Source organism: Hippoglossus hippoglossus, chromosome 24, assembly GCF_009819705.1.
Source record: "Hippoglossus hippoglossus isolate fHipHip1 chromosome 24, fHipHip1.pri, whole genome shotgun sequence".
Classification (NCBI taxonomy): Eukaryota; Metazoa; Chordata; class Actinopteri; order Pleuronectiformes; family Pleuronectidae; genus Hippoglossus; species Hippoglossus hippoglossus.
Genome location: NC_047174.1, coordinates 1,030,782 through 1,052,345, shown reverse-complemented (window position 1 = coordinate 1,052,345; position 21,564 = coordinate 1,030,782). Strand labels below are relative to the sequence as shown.

Sequence of the window (21,564 nt, the reverse complement as noted above, 5' to 3'; positions counted from 1 at the left end):
CCCTTAGTTAAAGTTTTCCCTGATGTGTGCATCAAACCCATAACCTGCAGGTAGAGGCACGTTGGGTTCACCTTCTAGAAACATTGTGGGTTGCATTGTGTAATAAGCTGGAATACATGGAGGCAGAGCAGAGTTGAGTCTCTGACAACAACAAACCATCAGGTAGTGATAATGTTCCTCTTAAGAAAGTCACCACTGTGAAAAGTGTTCTAACAAAGTCTGTCCTCAAAACGTTGTGTACCTGTTGAAGCTTCCTCCTCGTGTTGTATGATCTGGAACTCACAGCTACACTGCCACTCTTTCAGAAGTCGTGTTTAAATATGGACGAACTGAACGCAGACTGTGGACAGAGAGGTCTGTCCATTTCCAACTCTATCGTTGAGCATAAATGAGTCATAACTCTTTCTGATTTTAATAACACAACTTTTCTTTGAGGATCTGAACCTCGGTGTCGTCCAAGAGTCAACAGCCAGAACAAGGACGGACAGCGGAGTGTTTCTGTCGGAGCCCGGCAGAGGGTCCCGCTGACGGACTGGAACCGAGACTTTACTGGTGCCAGCTGAGCGCGGCGATGACAAAGACTCGGCTCAGTTCTCGACTGAGAGCGAAGCAGCCGGAGGGCACAGCTGGCTCATTACACCCCACTCAGCTTGTTTCAAGATCAGACCTGACACAATGAGGCCCAGCTGCTCCGCGTCCCCTCGCGCACGTCCACGCTGCGTTTTCATGCCAGTGCCGTCTTCTCACCTCACACACATCACAGGAGCGGAGTCGGTCACTTACGGTCGATGGTGACGCCGGTCTCTGGCTGGTGGTCCTTGTTTGACACCTGCCAGATGTCGAAGGCCTCGCTGGGTGAGTCGGGGAGCAGGCGGAACATGAGGATGACGGTGTAGGCGTGGGGGAGTCCCTCAGGGTGGACCTCTCTGTTCGGGAGACAAAAACACAGACATGTTGGACGGATGGTAAAAGAGGAGGGAGGTTTTCTGTGGCTCTGATCGGACGCAAACTCCTCATGGTTCACTGGACACGTATGAAGAGACATTTTAAAAGACAATAGACACAAAAGGAAAGACAGGAGACAAACTGACGGAGAATCGTGATCTAAACTCTAAATCAATAAAAACGAGTTCATATCCAGTATTTAGAACAAACTATAACTGAACGCACAATGATACCGTGGCTCCATCATCGGGTCGCTGCAGCACAGACTGACTCTAAATGACGTCCACCCTTCGTATCCATATCATTATTTACAGCCTATGGTCAGGACATCATGTTCCTTTATACTGAAGTGTATTAAATTATCTAGATTCAATCAGAACTTCTGTTTGAGTTCTGGAGTTTGAGCAAGATGTTTCCCATGTGTCGCCCTGATGTCACTGGGCATGCTGGAGAGTCCACAGTCACAAGTTAACAGTGTGGCTGTGCTGTGTCACGACGTGCGGCTCCGTCAGACACACACATCACACCGTAAATCCACCGACCCACTTCGTAAAGAGTCTGAACGCAGCTGTGCACGACGCGTTCCTCACACCGACGACTCGGACGCGTGTTTAAAAGATTGACAACGACAACAGATCTGCACCATCACTGGGGAAACTTCTTATGAGTTAATGTAAATCCAAGTGAACCCATGTGAAACTCACGTGGTGGGCTGAGTCAGGAAGGCGTTCTTGTGGAGCCTGTACGCTGGGTAGCTGTTGAAGGAGCCCGACTCCATGGAAACGCCTTTAACGGAACCGTAGGTCTTCTCCGTCAGGTTGAACGCCTCCAGCATCCTGAAGCCTGGAACACAACACATCAGGGGATTTGTGTGTAAATGAGGCGCTCGTAACGTGGAAGTAATCAAACCTTTTATTGCACAGCCACAGATGGAGATTTTAAAAGCACAGCAGGTAATTTAAGTTCTTGATAAATGAGTCATTTCTTACCCGGTGAAGTGAATCCATTCAAGAAGATCAGGGGACAGGCTGTGAAACGAGAATTAAAGAAGATTCAAATTAGTCCATAGAGGCTGAAACATGTTTTTCTTTGGTTCAGTAAAGTTTGTGTAAACTCACAGGACGATGCAGTTTCACAAATGAAGGTAATCAGGTTTTCCTTGATGGTGTCAAAAGCATCGAAGTCGTCTACGACGAAGACGTGTCTGTCGCTGGGTTTGCTGCCGATCTCCTGCAGCTCCACGAAGTCCACGTCGGCGACGCCAATGGCAAAGACGCTGTAACCTGAGGCAACATTCAAAAACTGTCAGAACACAAACCAGCAGAATCCTCGACAGGTCAACAAGCTTGTGTCTCCTGTCACTTCTAATTCTGTTTCTATTCACACAGTTTTTACACCAACATGTTTCTTCAAGTTCAGTTGTCATGGGAAACGTTTATATACAGAATCTGTTAAAAAAGGTCAAATGGAATCCAGCTCCGAATCCAGCTCCAGTGACCGTGATGTGCAGTACCTGCGTGCTGCAGCTTGGCGGCGCTCTGCTTCACCTCGTCCTGAGATCGTCCGTCTGTGATGGCGACGACAACCTTGGGGACGTTTCTTCTCATGCCGTTCTCCAGTGAAAAGGCCTTTTCGTAGGTGTGTTTCAGGGCCATTCCTGCTCCACAGAGACGCACAGGAAATCATAGAGAAGCTGCTACGATCCACCAGATACAGCAGCAGGTCTGATGTGTGTGTGCGTGTGATCGAACCTGTCTTTGTGTTTCCTCCTCTGTAGCGAATGTGATGAAGTGACGCCATGGCGATACCTTTGTCTTGGTAAGCGTTCAGCCTGAACTCTGTCTTCGCGCTGTCGCTGAACTGCACAAACGACACCTGTTTGGAAAGTCGCTGACATTAGTGAGACGTCGAGTTTACGGAGCGAGATCACAACTACGATCCTTTATCTTAAAAGAGGAGAAGATCACACGAAACTAGGAAAGGAATTCAGCACAAGCAGATGTGCAGCAGGTGAGAGAGTCAACATCTACACCAGCAGTGGATCTTAGTTTATTTATTCCTACAAGGCTCCTTCCTCCCCAGCACGTTTCCACTCAGCTTCACGACTGTGTCTTTAACGTGATGTTTTAATTCTGCAAATAAAACCTAAGCGGCATGATGTCCAAGTGCTTTTGAAGCAAACATTTTAAAATCCAAACCTGCATTCCCGAGGGTCCGATGACATCGAAGGTTCCGATCATGTCGGAGATGAAGTGCCGGACCTTGGTGAAGCTCTCCTCGCCGATGCTCCAGGAGCCGTCGATGAGGAACACCACATCTGCTTTGGCTCCTTTGCAAACTGAGGCAAGAAAACACGTCGTTATGGTTGTTGAACGTCCGGCGCTCAGGCCCCGGGGCAGCGTCACAAGAAACCAGAAAACTGCATCGTGCTGCATAATTATTGTTTGTGAGCCTGGAAGCATTAAAATCAGCTGAGAACGTGCAACAAAACAAAACCATCAGGAGAAACGATGCTTTGTGGCTGCGTGTAGTAATTTCATGGTTTCATAAAAAATTAATTAAAAACATTTGGTCCCCAGAAGAGTGAAACCCAGCTCTCGTTAATGGATTCCTCTCAGACGAACACGAATCGCATAAAAAGCTTTGAATAATCTTTGCCTCATGTGACACAGCGTACGTTCTAATCTTCTCCATCCTTCCTTTTGATTTACACAATATATCGGCCCAAAAATATCATTTGGACCGTTGTGTCTTCCAAACGGTTCCAGTGGAACATGTGTGGGCTGTTAATTCACTGCTGGTGAGTCAGACGCAGCAGGAGTCAAATCTATCGCCTCGGCCCAAAGTCAAAGCTGAATGAAAAGTCTCGATCTGTTCAGTCCCGGAGGATCCATGTTCTCATCAGAGGGTTTTCACAGTGAACAACGTCTCTGTGGAACCTGGTGTTTCTGAGTGTGGATCTGTAGAGTTCACCTCCACCGATTGGATGGTGGCGTCGCACGCTTACCTGCCCATGCGGGGGGGATGGTGGGCGGAGGTGTCGGGGTTGGTGGGAAAGTTGGAGCTGGAGTCGGCTTCACCACTGCAGGAAAAACACCAGAGGCATCATCGTATTTGTAATAAATACAGAACAACAGTGAACAGGTTGTATGAAGGAGCAGGATCAGCCCCGATAGATGAGATAACTGTTCTGTGAATCACTCACGTGTCTTCTCCTTGGCGCTGACGCCTGGGCCCTCCAGGTTCGGCGTCTGGACGAACACGGTGGCGGTGTACAGAGCGTCGGGCGAGAGTCCGTCGAAGCAGTACTGAGGCAGGCCGGCCGGGATGGTGATCTCATGCTGTCCTTTGCTGGAGGCTGCAGAGGAAATACACGTGTTCACTTCACCAGTCGTCAGAATGAGATTTAAAATCAGGACCAAGACGTATTCGTCATCGTCCTGAATAAAGTTATTATTTGAAATCACAGGATCGGATCACAGACGGTAAATAAAGATGGTCGACATGACTTATCTTTCAATAGGTTTTCAAAAACCGCACGTTCTAGAAAACCTGATGTTTTGGTAAAGAATCGTGAAGCTAAACCGACACCGACACCTCCTGATGAATTTATTTGTCTATTTATTGATATGGGACGAGTCAGTTGGAGCGATCACAGGGAAACACTGACTCGTCTGTGACCGGAGCCACAGACTGAAATCAGGACGACACTGACGTCTGGAAACTCTCGGCCTGTCGACCACACCCTGAACATTTCTTTGTTTCTGAATCATCATAAAAGATTAATGGAGGTGGTGAAAACTGAGATATTTACTCGTTCCGTGTTTCTCCTGGAGTTTCACACGACTGTTGATCACTAACAGTGACTCAGAGATCGCTTCCCCAGGTGTTTACACATCTGGCCTGGGATCTTAGAAAACCTCTGCCTGTGTCGTAGCGTCGCAATCGATTAAAAATAATCATTTTAAACATAAAAAGACAGAGAAACTTTGGAGGACCTGCAGCCTGATGAAACTGTTTTGTTGCTGAACAACAGAACTGTTGCTTGAATCTCAAACCTCTTTGTCAACATGTCTGTGATGAACGAAGCCGACGTCTGACCCTTCCAGTGAAGTGTTTACGACTCTGCGTGGCTGGGCAGTGATATATTCATAATAAGGTTTCCTATTTACACTGAGCTCCGGTCAGCACAAACAAACAAAGCCTGTTTATTGCAGAGACAGCTGCACGATGAAGACACGTATCAGCGCGGACGACTTTAAACAAGACGGGCTTCGTCATCTTCTTCCCAATGACAGAATCCAGCAGCTCTGGTGATGCAACGCGTTCGGACTGATCTCTGTAATATCAACACGTTACACTGGAGGTGACTTCATGTGAACTGTTCCGGGAAACACACACACACACAGTCAGATGGATTCCAGAACAGTGGCCCTCGTTCATCAGAATATTAGATACACACAGATTTGAGCAGTGAGCGATGTTGACAAGAAACACTCCAGAGGGATATTAGACGATTCTGCATCTTGAGAACCCGGCGGCCACACGTTCGTCTCCAACCAGCGTTTTAAAATATGATGGAGAGATCAGTGGAGGCTGGAGCTCGATGTTTTCCCACTCACTCGTCTGTTTGCATTTCCACCTCAGAACAAACAGTCGACGGAGACCTGAGAGCATCGTGGAGCGTTTCCGATCCTCGTGGTTAAACCCGTCGTCTGTCTCACGCTAAAAGACCCACATTTGTTCTGGCATCTTGTCTTAATGACAACCATACAGATGTTAAACTATCCATGCTCGTTTCCTGGGTTTTCCTGTTGTCTAACCGCAGACCCGTGTCCAGGTGTGAATCTGAACCAGATGGGAATCAAAGACCCTGCAGTAATCGAAGAGAATGTTATCTTCTCTGACATTTAAGCTTGGTGGTCGGCCGCTTTCAATCCCGGCCAAACCCTGCATCCTGCTTCGAGTAATGATCACATGAAGGAGGCCTGGAAACAAACAGGCTCCGAGGGGGAGAAAGAAAAAAGTCTAGACGTGATCTGACGTCAGCGACACGCTCTGCTCAGCAGCAGATGACCTCATCTGGAGATTCACACACGTGCTGGGAGTCTTATCGCACATGTGACCGCAAACATCAGGATGCTGTGATGGAGGAGCACCCCGCCGTCCCCAGGGACACACGCCAACCTGACGCCTCAGAGGGGAATTCCCCGATCAATTATAACTAACGAGAAATCGATTTGAGTTTCAATCAATTAGTCGTTTTCACCATTGCAGTGTTGTTGCAGTTTTAACCCACACATCATCAGAGCTGAATCAACAACTTGAATTCTTCTGCGTGGAGACATTGCAGTTCATGAAAAGATGAAGGAGACTCACGGTCCACAGGGTTGAGCTTGATGCGGTACGACGTGGCCGCCCTGTGAGCAGTCCACTTGATGCAGAACTTGTCGTGATCGACGCCGAAGGTCTCGATGTTGGTCACGTTCAGGTAAACTGGGGAGGACAGAGGTTTACAGGTGAAGCTGGAACTGAAGTACAGTGAACTTGAGTGGGATCATCTCCACGGTAACGTGTTGTAACGTCTCAGTAGTAAACCAGAGTATTATTATTTAGAACAAGTCCCACAGAGATGTCAAGTGATTTGAGGACTAGGTCTCTGAATGCAGATCACAGATTAGGGATTCGTTATCTTTAGACTTGAGGCTCTTGTGTAGTTCATCTCAGTACGTACGTGTCGTTCCCGGTCCAGTGAGCGGGCCGCTCAGACCGCCGGTGTACTGAGCGATCACTTTGACGTCGTAGGTGGTTCCAGGCTGCAGGTTGTGCAGAGTGTAAGAGGACACGTCGCCCACAAATAAATCCACAAACTGGTTGGTCCCTGTGAACAAGACGAAGTTAAATCACTGCAGTTGTTCAACCAAAGAAAAAACCCAAAATTGTAATGAGCAAATAACCTCAATACACATCTTTCGACCTTCTTTTTAAAGTTTAAAGCCTTTATTTGAAGACATAGTTTTTCTTTGAGCTCAGACACGAGCAGCACCAGTGTTCGTCAGCTCACCTTGAGGAGCGTAGATCAGTTTGTAACCGTGGACAGGAGCTGCCACTGGGTCCCAGGACACCCTGAAGCGGGTGTACCACTCATCTGAGACACGAAGGTTCCTGGGGCTCAGGAGGCCGACTGCGACAGAGAGAACGCACGTCAACGCAAAGAGTTTGTCTCAGACACAAAACAACACAACCACTTCTTCAGCAAACTTTTCCTGATCCTCGGATTCTGTTGCTTTAGGAGAGAAGTGAGTCTGTGACATTAAAACTAAACTCAAACCACTTTTGTTCAGTCTGATAGGAACACGAGCCCCTCACCTGTACGTCCGGGTCCGTTGAGCGACCCCCCGGGCCCCTCGCCGTAGATGGCCTCCACGGTGATGTTGTACGGGGTGTCTGGTTGCAGATTCTGCAGCATGGCGTTGTTTCTGTTTCCAGGGACCACAGTCTGAGGATGAAAACACCGCAGCGTCAGACGTCTCCAGACACCGGAGCGCCATTTTATACCATAATGACCCTATTTACATTCAGAGGTTATCCACAGAAACACAAGCTCCAGAAACATGTTGTGACAGCACTTTGACTTTCTGCTCTTCTCTTACACATGCTAATAATCAGCTGGGGGGGGGGGGGGGGGGGGGGGGGGGGGGGGGGGGGGCACGTCCTCCATGTGTTTCACACACATCCGCTCACTGACACATCGGATGTTCCACACATCCACATCTCATCTTATCTAAATTATGTCCATCCAGGATCTGTCTTTAAACCTTCATGGGGCCACTATGGTTGTTGTGAGTTTACATCAGAGCTCCTGAAGGTTTCAACAAGTTCAACTTCAGACTGTTAAACACTGGAAACATCAAGTTATCTCTCAGACGACAAACAGTAGGAACATGTGCAGTGAAACATCTTTGCTTTGATTCTCAAGCAGCTGCAACATCCTGTGAGCTGCTGATTCCAGACAAGCTCACACATCCAGGTGGTTGTCTGCTGAGCGGAGCCACGTCTCACCGCTTCCTCGATGTGATCAGCGCAGGAAGAGACACACACAGAAACTAGTTGTGCGGTCTGCTTGTGGTTGTTGGATTAGCTGTGTTTGGGTTGCGACCGGTTGTTGACCCAGCTGATTTCAGGGTCTCCTCCATCTTGGCTCGTGATGAAAAGCACAGCCAACGAGAGCCAAGTGGGGTCAACTTGTTGTTGCTATTGAAATTCTCCACGCTGCAGATCTCCTTCGCCACAGGACGTCTCCTCGCTCGCACAGATTGGAACTTGTTCACTCACATATTTGTTGTCTAACCTAATCTGCACCTAATCTGCACCCTAATAGACAGGAAGGAATTATTTTTCAGAAACTTGCACTTCCTCTGGATTATCGACTAAAACCTTGCAGATGCTCTTTTTTAAATAATGATCTGTTACTGGTTTTCAAGTCATTCCCCGCTCTGGAGAAATCCTTTCATCACCCTCCGCTGCCGACAGCTGACTCATGGCGAGCAGGTGCTTCGCTAACAAGCGGAGGGGAAGAGCAGCTGGGCCGTCTCCGCCCGCCACCGCGGCTCCAACTCGTTATTTAGGACCATTAATAACGTTATTATGGCCCAAATTGCACTGTTTGTTTAACTGAGCCTGTAATTATTCTCACTAATCGGTGATTTATAACCTGAAGGAGCCAAAGGAATCCAGAGATGTGACTTCACTGCATAGTTTGAGCTGAACGTCACGGTGAACGCAGATCGGAGAGAGTGTATCGAGAGTTTATCTGAGACCTTTATCAAAACAAGAAATAATAATGACCTGAAAACTCTCTCTCACGACGGCTAAAATGTAAAAGATCAAGTGTGAGGGAAAAGCTTGAGGTTCGGATTTTTATAAAGAATCCCATTCAAAGTTATCGAAACCGGTTTAAATACTTCAGTTTGTCATTAGACTAGATTAGACTGAATGTACTTACAAACTCGGTGATGGGGTCTCCGGTCAGGGGAGCGTAGGCGATCCGGTACTGCCTCACCGGCCCCTCTGCGTGGTCCCAGCCGATGGTCAGGGTGCTGGTGGTGGCATCGAACACACGCATGTTCCTGGGACCGCCGCGTGGCACTGCAACGACAACATGTCAGATTATGTAGAAATCAATTGGACAAGTTGTAGTGTTTTTTTTTTACAGGTTCAGGAAGCAGAGGATCATGGGTAATATCCAGGGTGCTTTCTGTATAAACTGTCGTCGGTGAACTTACGTGTTTTGCCGTTGTCGCTCACCGGGGATCCCTCTCCGTCGGCGTACAACGGGGAGACGCTGACTGAGTAGGGAGTGTCTGGGATCAGGTTGTCCAGGAAGGCGTTGTTAATATTTCCTGAAACCAGAACCTTTCACAGAGAAACAAAAACCCACAAAGGGTCAAAGAACATACAGACACAATGGTCGTGACAGCCACAGTGCGGAGGCGTCTCCTTTTCAAATGTGCCTCCTCATGCATTACACAGAGATCTGGCTTTGATAATGTACATAATGACCTCACTGCTCATCCCATATCCAGTGATCTCCTGCTGCCAAAGTTTCCCTCAAACACTAACACAGGCACCGGGGGTTGATGCCAAACAAATCCTTCATTCAGTAAGTGGACTGACGGATAAACAGTTCCTGCTAAGATGCGGCTGGAGAGTGCGGAGCTCTGTCATCGGCTCAGGCAGGGAGATGACTGCGGAGCGTCTCCTGTCACTGGGATTATCACAGCGACGCTTTGTGGGCCATGAAAACCAGGGTCATGACATCACTGGGATGGAACCCGCTGGTCGAGCTCCAATCGAATCCTCATCAAGTGATTTAGTTTTGGTTAAAAAGAAAATATCTGACAGTTTTGGAGCCAAATGTCAAAGAAGCATTTTCCCCTCCTGTCGTGAGGTTAAATCCGGAATCATCACAGGAGGAGGATCAACGCACTGGTTACGTTGGGTTTGGGTGGGAGGAGCCAAATGGGGCCAGTTCTTCAGAATAATACCACAGGTTTGTTTGCTCCAAAAAACATTTTTGGCCCCTTGCACACAGACTTGAAACTGGAGATTGAGACATAAACTCCTTAGGAGAATGTTTACTGACGTTATAAAATGAGAAGTTGAGTCATTTTCTCATGAACTTCTATAGAAACTACCAGTGGAGTCGCCCCCTGCTGGTCAGAGAGAGAAGACAGGTCCACGTCCACGTAATTTAAAGGCGCCGTGGTTTTTTAATGCCTTAAAAACATTACCTTCCCACACTAACGTTACCTAGTTATTCCAAATGACCATGAAGGCTTTTAATCTGTCAATCTTGTGATACAAATGTGGGAACGCGTGGCAGTGGAAACCCGTCTTCTTTGTGCTCTTCTGTCACATGGCTGATGTTTAACTCTCTCCTGCTGCCGTGACTGAGTGGAAGTGAATCCCTGCAGGTTCCACGGTTCCAGGTTCGTAGCTGCAGACTCGTGGTTTGGAGACGAGATGCTAAACCATCACACGCGGGTGTAATGTTCGATTGTCCACGTACTTTTGGCTACTTTGGGGTTTTTCTTTGTTTTTCTTATTTTGCATTCTCGGGTCAACCCAGTGAAGTTTAACCAATGGAATATCAGCCGAGTCGGTCTTTCTACGACTGTGTTTATCGTTGTGTCTCTGCTAAACCAACTTCCTCTCAACTGAATCAGAGGAAGTTGAAACGAATGAAAAGCAGAAGAACGACAGAAACTGTGAAACCCTGTTAGACGATCACAGTCATCGCGACAGCCCCGTGACCCCAGAAGACTTCAACCCCCTCCTGATGTCAGTCAGATGTGTACGCTGTGCCATTGTTCCAAACATCAGTCAGAGTTCAGAATCTTCGTGGGGAGAATAAAACCCTCTTTTCTCTCCCTGCATTCCAGACATTTGCACCAGAGCATGAAATCAGAGCTGATGGAGAGATACAAAAAACTGACAAGTCATGATTTCCACATTACCATAATTACTGCTGTGCAAACATCTGTGCAGCATCAAAACCAACACTGAGGGAAACAAATAGGTCCAACCAACTGGGACCACCTGTTGTTTTCACGGAATAAACTGAGTGAAACCAGTGAACGCTGCGACCACACTTTGATTTCACTTTATTTATATCATATTTTATATTATGTATAGTCTACAATCAGTATATACAGATGTTTTTCAAAGTGGAAAAAGAAAATACAAAGGTCCTGGTTATGGAATCAAGCACCAAGTGTCGGCCAACAAGTTTAAAGTGTTAAGCCTGAAACCTTGAGTCATTTGTTTATTGAGTAGATTTCAAAACTTGAATAGATTACACAGTATTAATGCAAACCATTAGTTGTAGTTCTATCTGCTCTGAAATCTTCTTTATCTTGAAACAAGCAGCTCAATCAGCTGGAGGGATGAAATTATTCCCCATTTGACTTATCTCAAGAATTTCCTCGAGGCACGAAATGTCCGACAAGTTGATTCACAACCAAAAAAAGTAATTATCTGATCCCACAAGCAGATTTGATAAGAGTTTAAAAATAAAACAACATGTCAGAGTGTGTAGTTTTGTACCTCCACAGTCTTTGCTCTGATCCTTTTCCCTCCTGAGCAGAGACGGGATCTCAGGAGGAACCCACCTGCCCCTGAGGCCAACAGCGCTGCTAATGACAGTTTGAGTTTGAAGCGCCTGGAGAGAGTTACTCACCGACCCCGTGGATCGGGTTCCGCTCAGGGAGGTGTAAGCCACGCGGTACTGCTGAACCTGGCCTGAGGCGGGCTCCCAGCGCACGTTCAGGCTGTTGGGGGTGGGGTTGTACACCTGGATGTTCCTGGGTGGCGTGCGTGGGACTGCAAAGGTCACAGAGGTGAAGAGAGAGGGAAGTGAGGAAGCAGGGAGAGTTGACATTTCTCACTCGGCAGCAAAACATCTGAGCGAAGGGCTCGTTCCCAGTGTGTCCCAGTTCAGCCGCTGGGACAGTTAAAGCTGCTGATGTTTAAAAGTGTCGGTTTAGGTTTTTGCATTTCTTTAAAAGTTGGATAATTTGAAGATAAATTCTTCCAACTTTTCAGAAATCCAGTGAAATTGAAATAGTTTTGCAGACCTCAGATTTATGTCTGTTTGTTTGTGTGTCTGCAGGAACTGATTTCCATGAAACTGTGAAAGGACGGGGCATGACTGGATGTACAGGGAGGGATCCAAGAATATTCACTTTCATTCAATATACATATATTTAATTTTTCTGGAAAGAATAATTCCTGGATGTTGATGAAAACAATCTGGCATATTTAGAGAAGTGACATCTATGTGTTTAATGCTGTGTTTTTGCTCGGTATTTTTATCGAGAAATAAAAAACTGACAGAGAATTTAATCGTCATTTCTGTTTTTACAAAATCTATGAATCTGAAACCTCCTGCAGGGACGAGTCGTTTTTTTTTGTGTCTATGTGCAGAGAGAAGTAGCAGAGTTCTGAGTTTATGCAAAAGCCCTAAACTTTCCTTTTAAACCGAACCAGATGTGCACATCCCCCTGGAGCTCTACTCAATTAAAAAACACTAAAAAGACGTAAAAGGTAGCCTCGTCCTCAGGAGGGAAAAAACCCTCCAGAGCAGAAACCTTCCTCCAAACGTTGTGTAACCACTTTAAAACATCATCATTCAAACCTCCAGAGCACAGAGGACAGCGTCCGTCGGGAGGTTTCACTGTTTTCATCCAGGAACAGGACGAGAGATGATGTCATCCTGCTCTAATCTTCTGTTATTAATCGTTTTACAGCAGCGACTGAGTTTATTCCTCTGTTTGGACTCAAGTGTTGTTTTTGTCCAAACTAAATGTGACAAATTCCCCCAGGGATGGAAACAGTAAAGCTGGACTGAGCTGGTGATAATAAAAGATGATTAACGTCGCACAGAGACTCGTATTCACTGACAGACGGAGGCGCACAGAGGAACACGCCAGATGGTTACATGTTCAAGTCTCGCCGCACCTCACACGTGTGACGCTACACTAAACTCTGCTGCAACCATTTCAAACCAATGTCTGTTCTGGTTTTCACTTTATAAAATCTCATTCCTGCTGCTAAACAAAAAAGAGACAAACCGAATCAAGACCCTGAGAAAAGCTCAGTTTCCTCAGGAACTGTTGAGATGATGAAATATTTCACTAAACCTCAAACCTGAGCCAAACGTTTACCCCCAAACCAGAACCACCAGTTCAACCAACAAGAAGAACCACACCGCAGCAGGTTGTTCTGTGACTGGCCGGTGGATCGCTGCATGACGCCAGGTCGCGTTGAGCCAAGTTGAGCCAGGTTCAACTTTATATTCCCTGAGCTTTTCTTTTCTTATTTCGCTCTGTGTCAGCATTTTTGCTGCGCTGCTGCAATCCTGTTCTGGTTGAGCAGGATTAGAGGTTTGTGTTTTTCCATGCAGTGGTAAAGTCAGTCGAAACCTCGGATGGCTTCTGAGTGTAAAGCTACAAGCTCATGTTCACATGCTTTCAAATGGGGTTGATCAGAATCTCCCTGTCTGCGTCCTGCCAGTCAAACGGTGTGTGTCATGTGTTGTTGAGCAGCTTGTGAGACGAGGGACAGTGCTGCAGTAACATGAAGAAAGACAAAGAGTGGAGGACGTGGAAGCGCCACGTCTTCGCTGTGTCTATGAATAACTTTTGGTTCACATGCACCTCTGCATGCGAGATTCTGCAAAAATAAAGAATGTGCTGAAAAATTTCTGGATCTGCCGCCAATTGTAACGACCTCTTTCTTATTTCATGTCCCATTGTTCCAACGAGTCTGGTGGAAACCTGCCCAGTAGTTTGTGTGTAATGCTGCTGACGATCAGACGAACCAGCAGACGAGTGAAAACACGACCTCCTTGGCGAAGGTAATAACTTCTTCATAAACTGTCCACAAACATCCCTGTGGCACATCACATCACATCTGGACCACAGCAGCCTCCCAACTGTCGTGACAAGAAGTCAAAACGTTCTGTTGGACCGCTGGAGGTTTCAGTGGAATCGCTTTGTGCCTCACTCAAGAGTTTTCCAATTACAAAAAAACGGCAGGATGCATTTCTGCTGACTGAGCGTGGCAGTGTGGGCAGAAACAAAACCAACACACACAGAAGCAACCGGAGCCTGAACAGTTCTCCAGACATAAGTGAGCCCAGCTCCTCATCCAAGCTCCTCCTCTGCCAACAGGAGCTTTTAAGGTCCACATTATCTGTCTTTTTATTTCATGCCATCAATCACTTTGAAAACAGCTCCTCACTTCTCCTTTGTTCCGTGAACTCATCTGTGGGGGGGGGGGGGGGGGGGTTTCAGAGCCTTTTAAAGATTCAGGGCTTTTGGCTGATGACAGTGGTTTTTCCACTGGTTCACCTGGGAGCTGGTGTTTGTCGGTTGCTTCTGATTTCTGAGAGTCGGACTCGGGTTCACGTCAGGACAGTGATGAACATTTGTCTTGGTTACATTAGTGCAGACGGATTAACCCGGTTGGTATGTCCCTGTTTATCTCAGCGAAGGAATGACGGCTCTGTTTCTCATCACCCTGAGCTGCTGGACAGTGGCTCAGTGACCTTTGACCCTCTCCAGCTGGAGGAGATGGTTAGGTCTTGGACGAGGGAAGCTCATCATCAGAGGTCATCTCTTGTTATATCAAGCTGCCCTCGCTCACCTTTAGTACCTGCAATACCTGTTAAAGGCCTCTGTTGTATAGATATATATATATACATGACTGGAGGTCTCATTCAGCAGTGGGACCTGTTTTATATGAGCTGTTTTCTGTGGTTCTTGTTCGTCTTGTTCGTCACGATGATCAGAAACTAAACCTGGGGGGGGTCTTCAGCTGCAGTGTGAGGAATGCGAGTGTCAGGTGAACGCTGACGTCTGAGGAGACTCACGAGTCTTTCCATTGTCGGACTGACGCAGACCTTCTCCCTCTGGGTACACTGGCACCACGGTCACAGTGTAGGGCGTGTCCGACAGCAGGTTCCTCAGCACGGTGTTGGTGGTGCCGCCCGACACCTGCTCCTGCTCACACACACAAACACAACTTCAAATGATGCAAACACAACGGTGCAGCTTCTAGTCTTTCAATCACGGACGTGTGCAGGACTGTAAAATCCACATAGTGCAAAATAATGCAGCTTGAAATTTGTTATTGTTTTTTAATTTATAATAAAGTGTAAAGACAAAAGCTTCATTAGATCTAAAACATGAATTTGTGAATAAAGTGATTTGAAGCAGTTGAATGTGTTTTTTTGTCGAGTGAATGTGCAGCAGGAGTTTTCTGCACATCAGAAAGAAACATGAATATTGTTGTCATGCATCTGTTTTCACGCATTGAAATACAGAAACGTCTGATGAGCTGGGCGAAGCACAGGAAGTCAGTCTGATATCTCACCATGTCCTCGGCGCCGCCGGACGCTGGCACGTAGAAGATGCGGTACTGCCGGACGTTGCCCTCCGCCGGCTCCCAGCGGACCTTGAGGGAGCTGGTGGTGGGATCAGTGACCTGCAGGTCCTTCACTCCGCCCAGAGCCTCTGTCGACACAACAGAGGGTCGTCAAACACTGTCACATGTGAGTGACAGGCAGAGAGTTAGCTTTGACCCCGTCAGAGCAACAGATGGGTGAAGCTCAACGCTCCAGGGAGGTTCAGGGAAATGTGTGGTCTTCAGTGCAGGACTGAAAACAGCTTTAGAGAAGAAGGCTTGACGGAGTAAAATGTCGAAAGAAACTTTCACGGTGTTGTAATATTCAGCGTTGACTTGTTAAGTGTTAAGTGACAGAAGAGCTTTCGTGGACGAGAGGTGGTCACAGCTGCTCAGTCCTAACTCACTTGTCTTTCCGTTCTCCGACGAGCGTTTCCCCTCCACGTCGGCGTAGATGGGCACCAGCGTCACTTTGTACTCGGTGTCCGGCTGCAGTTCTCTGAGGACAGTGTTGGTCGACATCCCGGATACCTGAGTCTGGACAACGAGACACGAGTGAGAAGGGAGGTCAACATTAAACATGTAGGTTGAGACAAACGGCTGATAAGCAAGAACTTAGACCTTAAAACTGGGATTTTATCATGACTTTAAAACCTATTCTAATCATCCCTGTAGCACTGAGCAGGTGTAGAAACCACGTGGATCGTACCACGCTGTCGGTTCCTCCGGCGGCGGGGACGTAGATGATTTGGTACGTCCTGACGTCGCCCTCGGCCGCGTCCCAGCGAACCCTCAGCGAGTTGGTGGTGGGGTCAGTCACCTTCAGATTCTTCACTCCGCCCAGAGGCTCTGAAAGACACGGGAGAATCACAGTGTGCAGCGATCCTGGCTGTTCGCTTCACGCTGCCCCTCGTCAGACCAGACGTCTCAAAGTCGGGGACGATGTCGATCACATGCAAGCGTCTTTGTCGTTTCCTGTGAACATCTAAACTTTGTGGGTCTTCTATGAAACAAAAACATCCTCATTAAAGAGTCGCTCAGACTTGAAAGAATTCCTCCAAGGTTTAAGTAACTGCTGCGAATAATTTGTAGCATTTGTTTCGTCCTGCAGGGTGCACCAGATGGGCGGGTGTACCACATGAGGGGCGTCCAGATGTAGCCAGGAAGTTGACTAAACTTTCTGGCATTTATTATTTTCTTTTGTGAGCCACAAGTGTTCGTATACACGAGGTCTGTGTTCGAGTTCTCAGTCTGAAAGGACGACTCATCAACCAGAATCTGACTCCACATCACCCGCAGGTTATCAGATGAACTTCCTGCCGTCTGGACAAACTGGTCTCAGATCATCTCAGTTCACAGTAAGTTGTTGTCGTGTCTTCATTTTCAAACCTGCACTCAATGAACGAGCAGTCAGCTGCTGGAGAGATCATATTCATATCTATGGAACAGCCTAATATTTGTAAATCGTACTTCTCGTATTTCTATTTTTATCTGATTTATTTTTATCTTATTCTAGATTCTGTTGTGTGCTATTTCTTACTACATTTTGCCTTTGCACCTTTTGTGCTTCTGTGTCAGTTTTGATTTCCCTCGACGGAGGATGATGACGGTGCGATGCACTGGCCTCTGGGCGTGTGTCTCTGGGAACCTCTCTCACTTCTCACTTAAATCTTTCTCCTTAGCTTTTTCCTGAGGTCTCTAATAAAGATTTAAAATTGCCTCAAAAAATGTCTCCTCTGTTCCCCTCAGTTCTTCTGTTGTGCATCAAGCTCTAATAAAACCAACTGCCAGTAAAAAATAAAGAGCCACCGAATGAATAAATAAAAGAATAAAAAGAATAATGGGAGCTTTATAGTTGCATGTTTTGTCATAAAACTTTTGTTGTGATGCACCAACAGGGAGACAATCCTGGATCAGTTCAAACCAGTAACTGTGAGAACCAGTTTAATAAATAATGTACAGATGATTTACATGTCCGTGAAGTCTTGACCAGCTGCGACACTCATCTTCATGGTGCGGCCCAGCTTCACTAAAACACTGAAACCAGCTCCAGACGAACAAAGTGAAGGATTTACGGTGAATCTCCAACTAATGATACGAAATCCAACAACTAAAGACGCACACGAATTTCTAAGTAATCCGGCCTTTCTCTGCCAAATGTTGGATTTCAGTTTGGAATAATTTTCTCTATTGGTTTCAAAGATAAATTTATATCATAATAGAAACAAAGATACAGTTTCATGGCGTCGTCAGGCCAAAGAGTCTGTGAAGATTCGTGCCAGAGGAACAAGATGGTAAATAAGTCAGAGATAATCGTCAGTGTTTGTTTAGTCCTGCAGGTGAAAATCAGGTTAAAGCACAATGAAAGTTCAGATGTGTTAAGGGGGGTTGGGTTTTGACGGCAGAGAGGAGGGTCTCTGAATCAGAAGTGTGACTAAGTCCTTTGTCTGGTTTCCGTCTGTGTGACACAAACAATCCTACACAAAGCTGCAGGGTCAGTTATCTGAATCGCTCTACAACAACACACATCCTGAATGTTGCACTGGTTGTGTGTCCATGTGAAGGATTCACTCACTCGTCCTTCCCTTCTCAGCCTGTCGTATGCCCTCCACGTCTGGGTAAACAGGAACCACAGCCACGTTATAGAGCGTGTCGGTGTCCAGGTTCCTCAGGGTGGTGGTGGTGGTGCCGCCTGTCACCTCCTCCTGTTACACATGGAAACATCCGTCAGCAGGAGGACGACTCGGTGACGGTGAGACGGACTGAGTCAAACAGGTTTTACCATTAGTTCTTCTCCTCCTGGCTGAGCAGCGTAGAAGACTTTGTAGCTCCGGACGTTGCCGACCGCTGGATCCCAGCGGACCGTCAGCGTGCTGGTGGTCGGGTCGATCACCTGCAAGTTCTTCACGCCACCCAAAGGATCTGAGGGGGAGGAGCAAGCCTCAGTCAGAAATCAATGATTGCAGAGTGGGTGATTTACAGACCGAATTAGAGTTCAATCATCTTTTAACCTCCAAAGACATGGTGCAGGATAATAACTGAAGGAAACTCAGGACGTTTAATAATCTGAGAGTCTGAACCAGCTTCATGTGTCTGTTGTTTCATTTGATCTGGGTAGTTTGGGTTTCACATTGTATTCCTTCATACAACTGGTTGCCATGGTAACATCTGATGGTATTATTAGCAGCATCTACAGTACTCCACAGTACTACAGAGTACTACAGTACTCCACAGTACTCCAGAGTACTACAGTACACCACAGAACCACAGTACTCCAAACTGGTTCAAATGCACCAAATGAACGTCCTGGATATTGAAACATGATGAATATATATTTCTAAACCCTTTAATAAGAGGCCAAGATAAATGCTTCACTATGTTGTGATTTGAACTGGTTTTGTTATTCTGCTCTTTCAATCCATCAGTCACTCTTCTTCGTGTGTTATTAGATCTTTGAGTGAGCTAAAGTTACTTTTTTAAAACATTTAGTGAAAATGACTTTTGGCTCAGCTGTGTTGTTCTTGCCGAAACTCGGGTCAAGTCCATCAATCAAAACAACTCACTGGTCATCCCGTTCTCCGACAGCGGTTTGCCCTCCATCTCGTGGTAGACGGGCACCAGCGTGACGGTGTACTCGGTGTTGGGCTCCAGGTTCTTCAGGACGGTGGAGGTGGTGGTTCCAGACACCTGGTCCTGGTCGGGGGAGAAGAGAAAGGAGGGTTTGGAGAACGGTTAGAAACTCCATATCCAGGAAATGAGGGTTTGGCAGACGCAGGACGATTCTCTGCAGGATGACTGAACGATGTCTCAGTTTAATGTCTCCTGAGATCCGGTTTCTTGGATGCAGCTTCAATCAGGATCTGTCTTTGTGAAACTCAGTCACGGCAGAAGCTCGGAGACTTTAAAAAACTGTCCAGGGACAATCTGACCCTTCCAGCAGCAAACTGGCAGGAAGGAGAGAAAGTCTACATTTGTTCTTTGTCCGCTTGATCTAATATTAAGTCCTTAAACCTGCCAGGGGTCTATTTCTATTGTTTCCAAATCAAATCATCTCATTTCATGACATGTCTTAGACCAAGTGACATAATCTGGTAGGTAATGAAATGGACCCTTTCAAGATATTGTCCCAGTTTTTACAGAAAACAGATCAAAAAGTCTTGGAAACGAGTCAAACTCTCCCACATCCCTGTCAAATGTTTTCAGTTGGTTGTGAGGAAATGTAGATTTTAATGGAAACAACATGATCCAGCTGCTTTCATCTTTTAATAACTCCATATTCTGACATAGGAGAAGAAGAAAAGAGAGTTCCTGCATGAAACTGCTTTGGACACGAGAGTAATGGTCTAATGTTGCTGCCATTTCTCCACAAGTGATGACAAAAGGCCAGAACTGAGATTAATCTGCTTCTACATTATTTCACAGAAGAGAAATACAGCGACAGAAAGAGGATTTTAATCGTGACATTCTACAGAAAATTGTGAGCGATGAAAAATTCTAGCCGCCACTGAACGATGGTTTTTACGTAAAGTGGTTTGAATTAAAACAAACATATCCCGTTCCAGTCGTGAGCAGCCGAGACGCTAATGGGGCGTAGATGAGGTTCTCAGCCTCTGGTGAGAACATCTGGAACCCACAGTTTGAGACTGGACGGACTTCTGCCGCTCAGTTTCTCTTGGTTTTCACTAAAGATCAACTTGGCTCAAGAACAGTGTTGAATCAGTGGAAGGGAGCGATGGAAATAGAAAGACTTTACTGTCATTTTACTGTCTTTACTGGTGACACTTCTGAAAAACAAGTTTAGAATCCAACAAAAGACACAACAAACACTGTTAATACTGATAACAGTGTTTGTTATTGATGACTTGAGCGATGGGTCTTACCACTTCCCGATCTCCTCCGGCCGCCGGCACCCAGATCACGATGTATTCCCGTACGTTGCCCTCGGCCGGCTCCCAGCGGACGTTCAGCGTGCTGGTGGTGGGATCGGTCACCTGCAGGTTCCTCACTGAACCCAGCGGCTCTGAGCGCAGACACGAAACAGGAGGAGAAACTCAGTGTGCGCCAGGAAACTTCACTTTAGGTTTATTCAGTTTTAATGTGCTGTTGACCTTAAACTTAAGATGTTTTCAAAACCACTTGAAATTCAACTTATGGACAAACTTTCAATGCAAAGCCCCAGATGGTCCCAAGTTTGAAAGATTGACGACACAGTGAAATCAGCTTTTTTTAGCACATCCAAACTTTAACAACACATACTTGTCATTCCCAAGCCTCTTGGGTTGGCTGGAAGACTTTAACTTTAAACATGACCAGAAATGATTCATCAACAACAGACAGCGAGCGCAGACTAAAACCAACTGTATTTATCTATGAGACTAAAAATAAAAGAAACAACCGACTCTGCTTAGACTTTAGAGGAAGAGTAAAAAGATAAAAACAAGACGAGACGATGGAGGAAACGAGGTGAAAAGAAAGAAGACTCTTCTGACAGTAAACTGTGGATTTCTTTAATCAACACTAACCTAGAAAACGAAGAATTTCCTGTTTTGCTGCAGATTATTAGGACCAATAACGTTTGAAGGTTAAATAGCATCAGTTCCCACTTGTGTCTCCACTGCAGAGCTTCATTATGTGCGTCTCTCTCAGACAGAGGAAGTGATTCTCTGAGGTTCACGTGTTTTTAGGACACGCTCACTCACTTGTCTTGCCGATGTCGGACAGAATGGGTCCGTCTCCCTCGGCGTAGACGGGCACCACGGTGACGCTGTAGCTGGTGTCGGGCCGAAGCTTCTCCAGGACGGTGGAGGTGGTGCTCTCCGACACTTGCTCCTGCAAGGAAACATGCGGTGAACTGTCTGACACAGGCCGAATTCCTACCAGACCCCAGAGCCCTGACCTCTGACCTCCAGCAGGTTAAGGCTCAACCGTTTCCCTGTGGAAACAGCTGGGTTTCACAAACACTACAGCTCAGTCTAAACGACTTTGAGTTTTCATTCAAAGTGTTTTTAATGCTCTAAGTCTCTTTTTTTGTACCATGATAACATGTCCCACTGAAACCAGTGTAAAAGCTTAAAAAGGACGGAGACGAATGAAGCTTCAAACAAACGTGGATCTGTTATTTCACGGCTCTTTACATTCTGAGTCGTATGG

The 21,564-nt window shown here is 46.5% G+C and overlaps 1 protein-coding gene across 3 annotated transcripts in view; it reads right to left on the bottom strand.

Moving 5' to 3' along the window:
* col12a1b (collagen, type XII, alpha 1b) overlaps positions 1 to 21,564 on the bottom strand; it is an 84,706-nt gene that overhangs the window by 17,385 nt on the left and 45,757 nt on the right. For all 3 annotated transcript variants that reach the window (XM_034580559.1, XM_034580561.1, XM_034580560.1), the window contains 25 exons: positions 21,114 to 21,243; positions 20,295 to 20,434; positions 18,978 to 19,107; positions 18,197 to 18,336; positions 17,990 to 18,119; positions 16,124 to 16,263; positions 15,822 to 15,951; positions 15,385 to 15,524; positions 14,882 to 15,011; positions 11,687 to 11,829; positions 9,231 to 9,360; positions 8,951 to 9,093; positions 7,315 to 7,444; positions 7,010 to 7,129; positions 6,680 to 6,826; positions 6,325 to 6,441; positions 4,151 to 4,303; positions 3,953 to 4,027; positions 3,144 to 3,283; positions 2,697 to 2,820; positions 2,459 to 2,602; positions 2,064 to 2,228; positions 1,935 to 1,973; positions 1,650 to 1,788; positions 784 to 926 (listed from right to left, as the gene is read on the bottom strand). In XM_034580559.1, the coding sequence (XP_034436450.1) occupies positions 784 to 926; positions 1,650 to 1,788; positions 1,935 to 1,973; positions 2,064 to 2,228; positions 2,459 to 2,602; positions 2,697 to 2,820; positions 3,144 to 3,283; positions 3,953 to 4,027; positions 4,151 to 4,303; positions 6,325 to 6,441; positions 6,680 to 6,826; positions 7,010 to 7,129; positions 7,315 to 7,444; positions 8,951 to 9,093; positions 9,231 to 9,360; positions 11,687 to 11,829; positions 14,882 to 15,011; positions 15,385 to 15,524; positions 15,822 to 15,951; positions 16,124 to 16,263; positions 17,990 to 18,119; positions 18,197 to 18,336; positions 18,978 to 19,107; positions 20,295 to 20,434; positions 21,114 to 21,243 (3,262 nt within the window). The remainder of the gene's footprint in view (positions 1 to 783; positions 927 to 1,649; positions 1,789 to 1,934; positions 1,974 to 2,063; positions 2,229 to 2,458; positions 2,603 to 2,696; positions 2,821 to 3,143; positions 3,284 to 3,952; positions 4,028 to 4,150; positions 4,304 to 6,324; positions 6,442 to 6,679; positions 6,827 to 7,009; positions 7,130 to 7,314; positions 7,445 to 8,950; positions 9,094 to 9,230; positions 9,361 to 11,686; positions 11,830 to 14,881; positions 15,012 to 15,384; positions 15,525 to 15,821; positions 15,952 to 16,123; positions 16,264 to 17,989; positions 18,120 to 18,196; positions 18,337 to 18,977; positions 19,108 to 20,294; positions 20,435 to 21,113; positions 21,244 to 21,564) is intronic.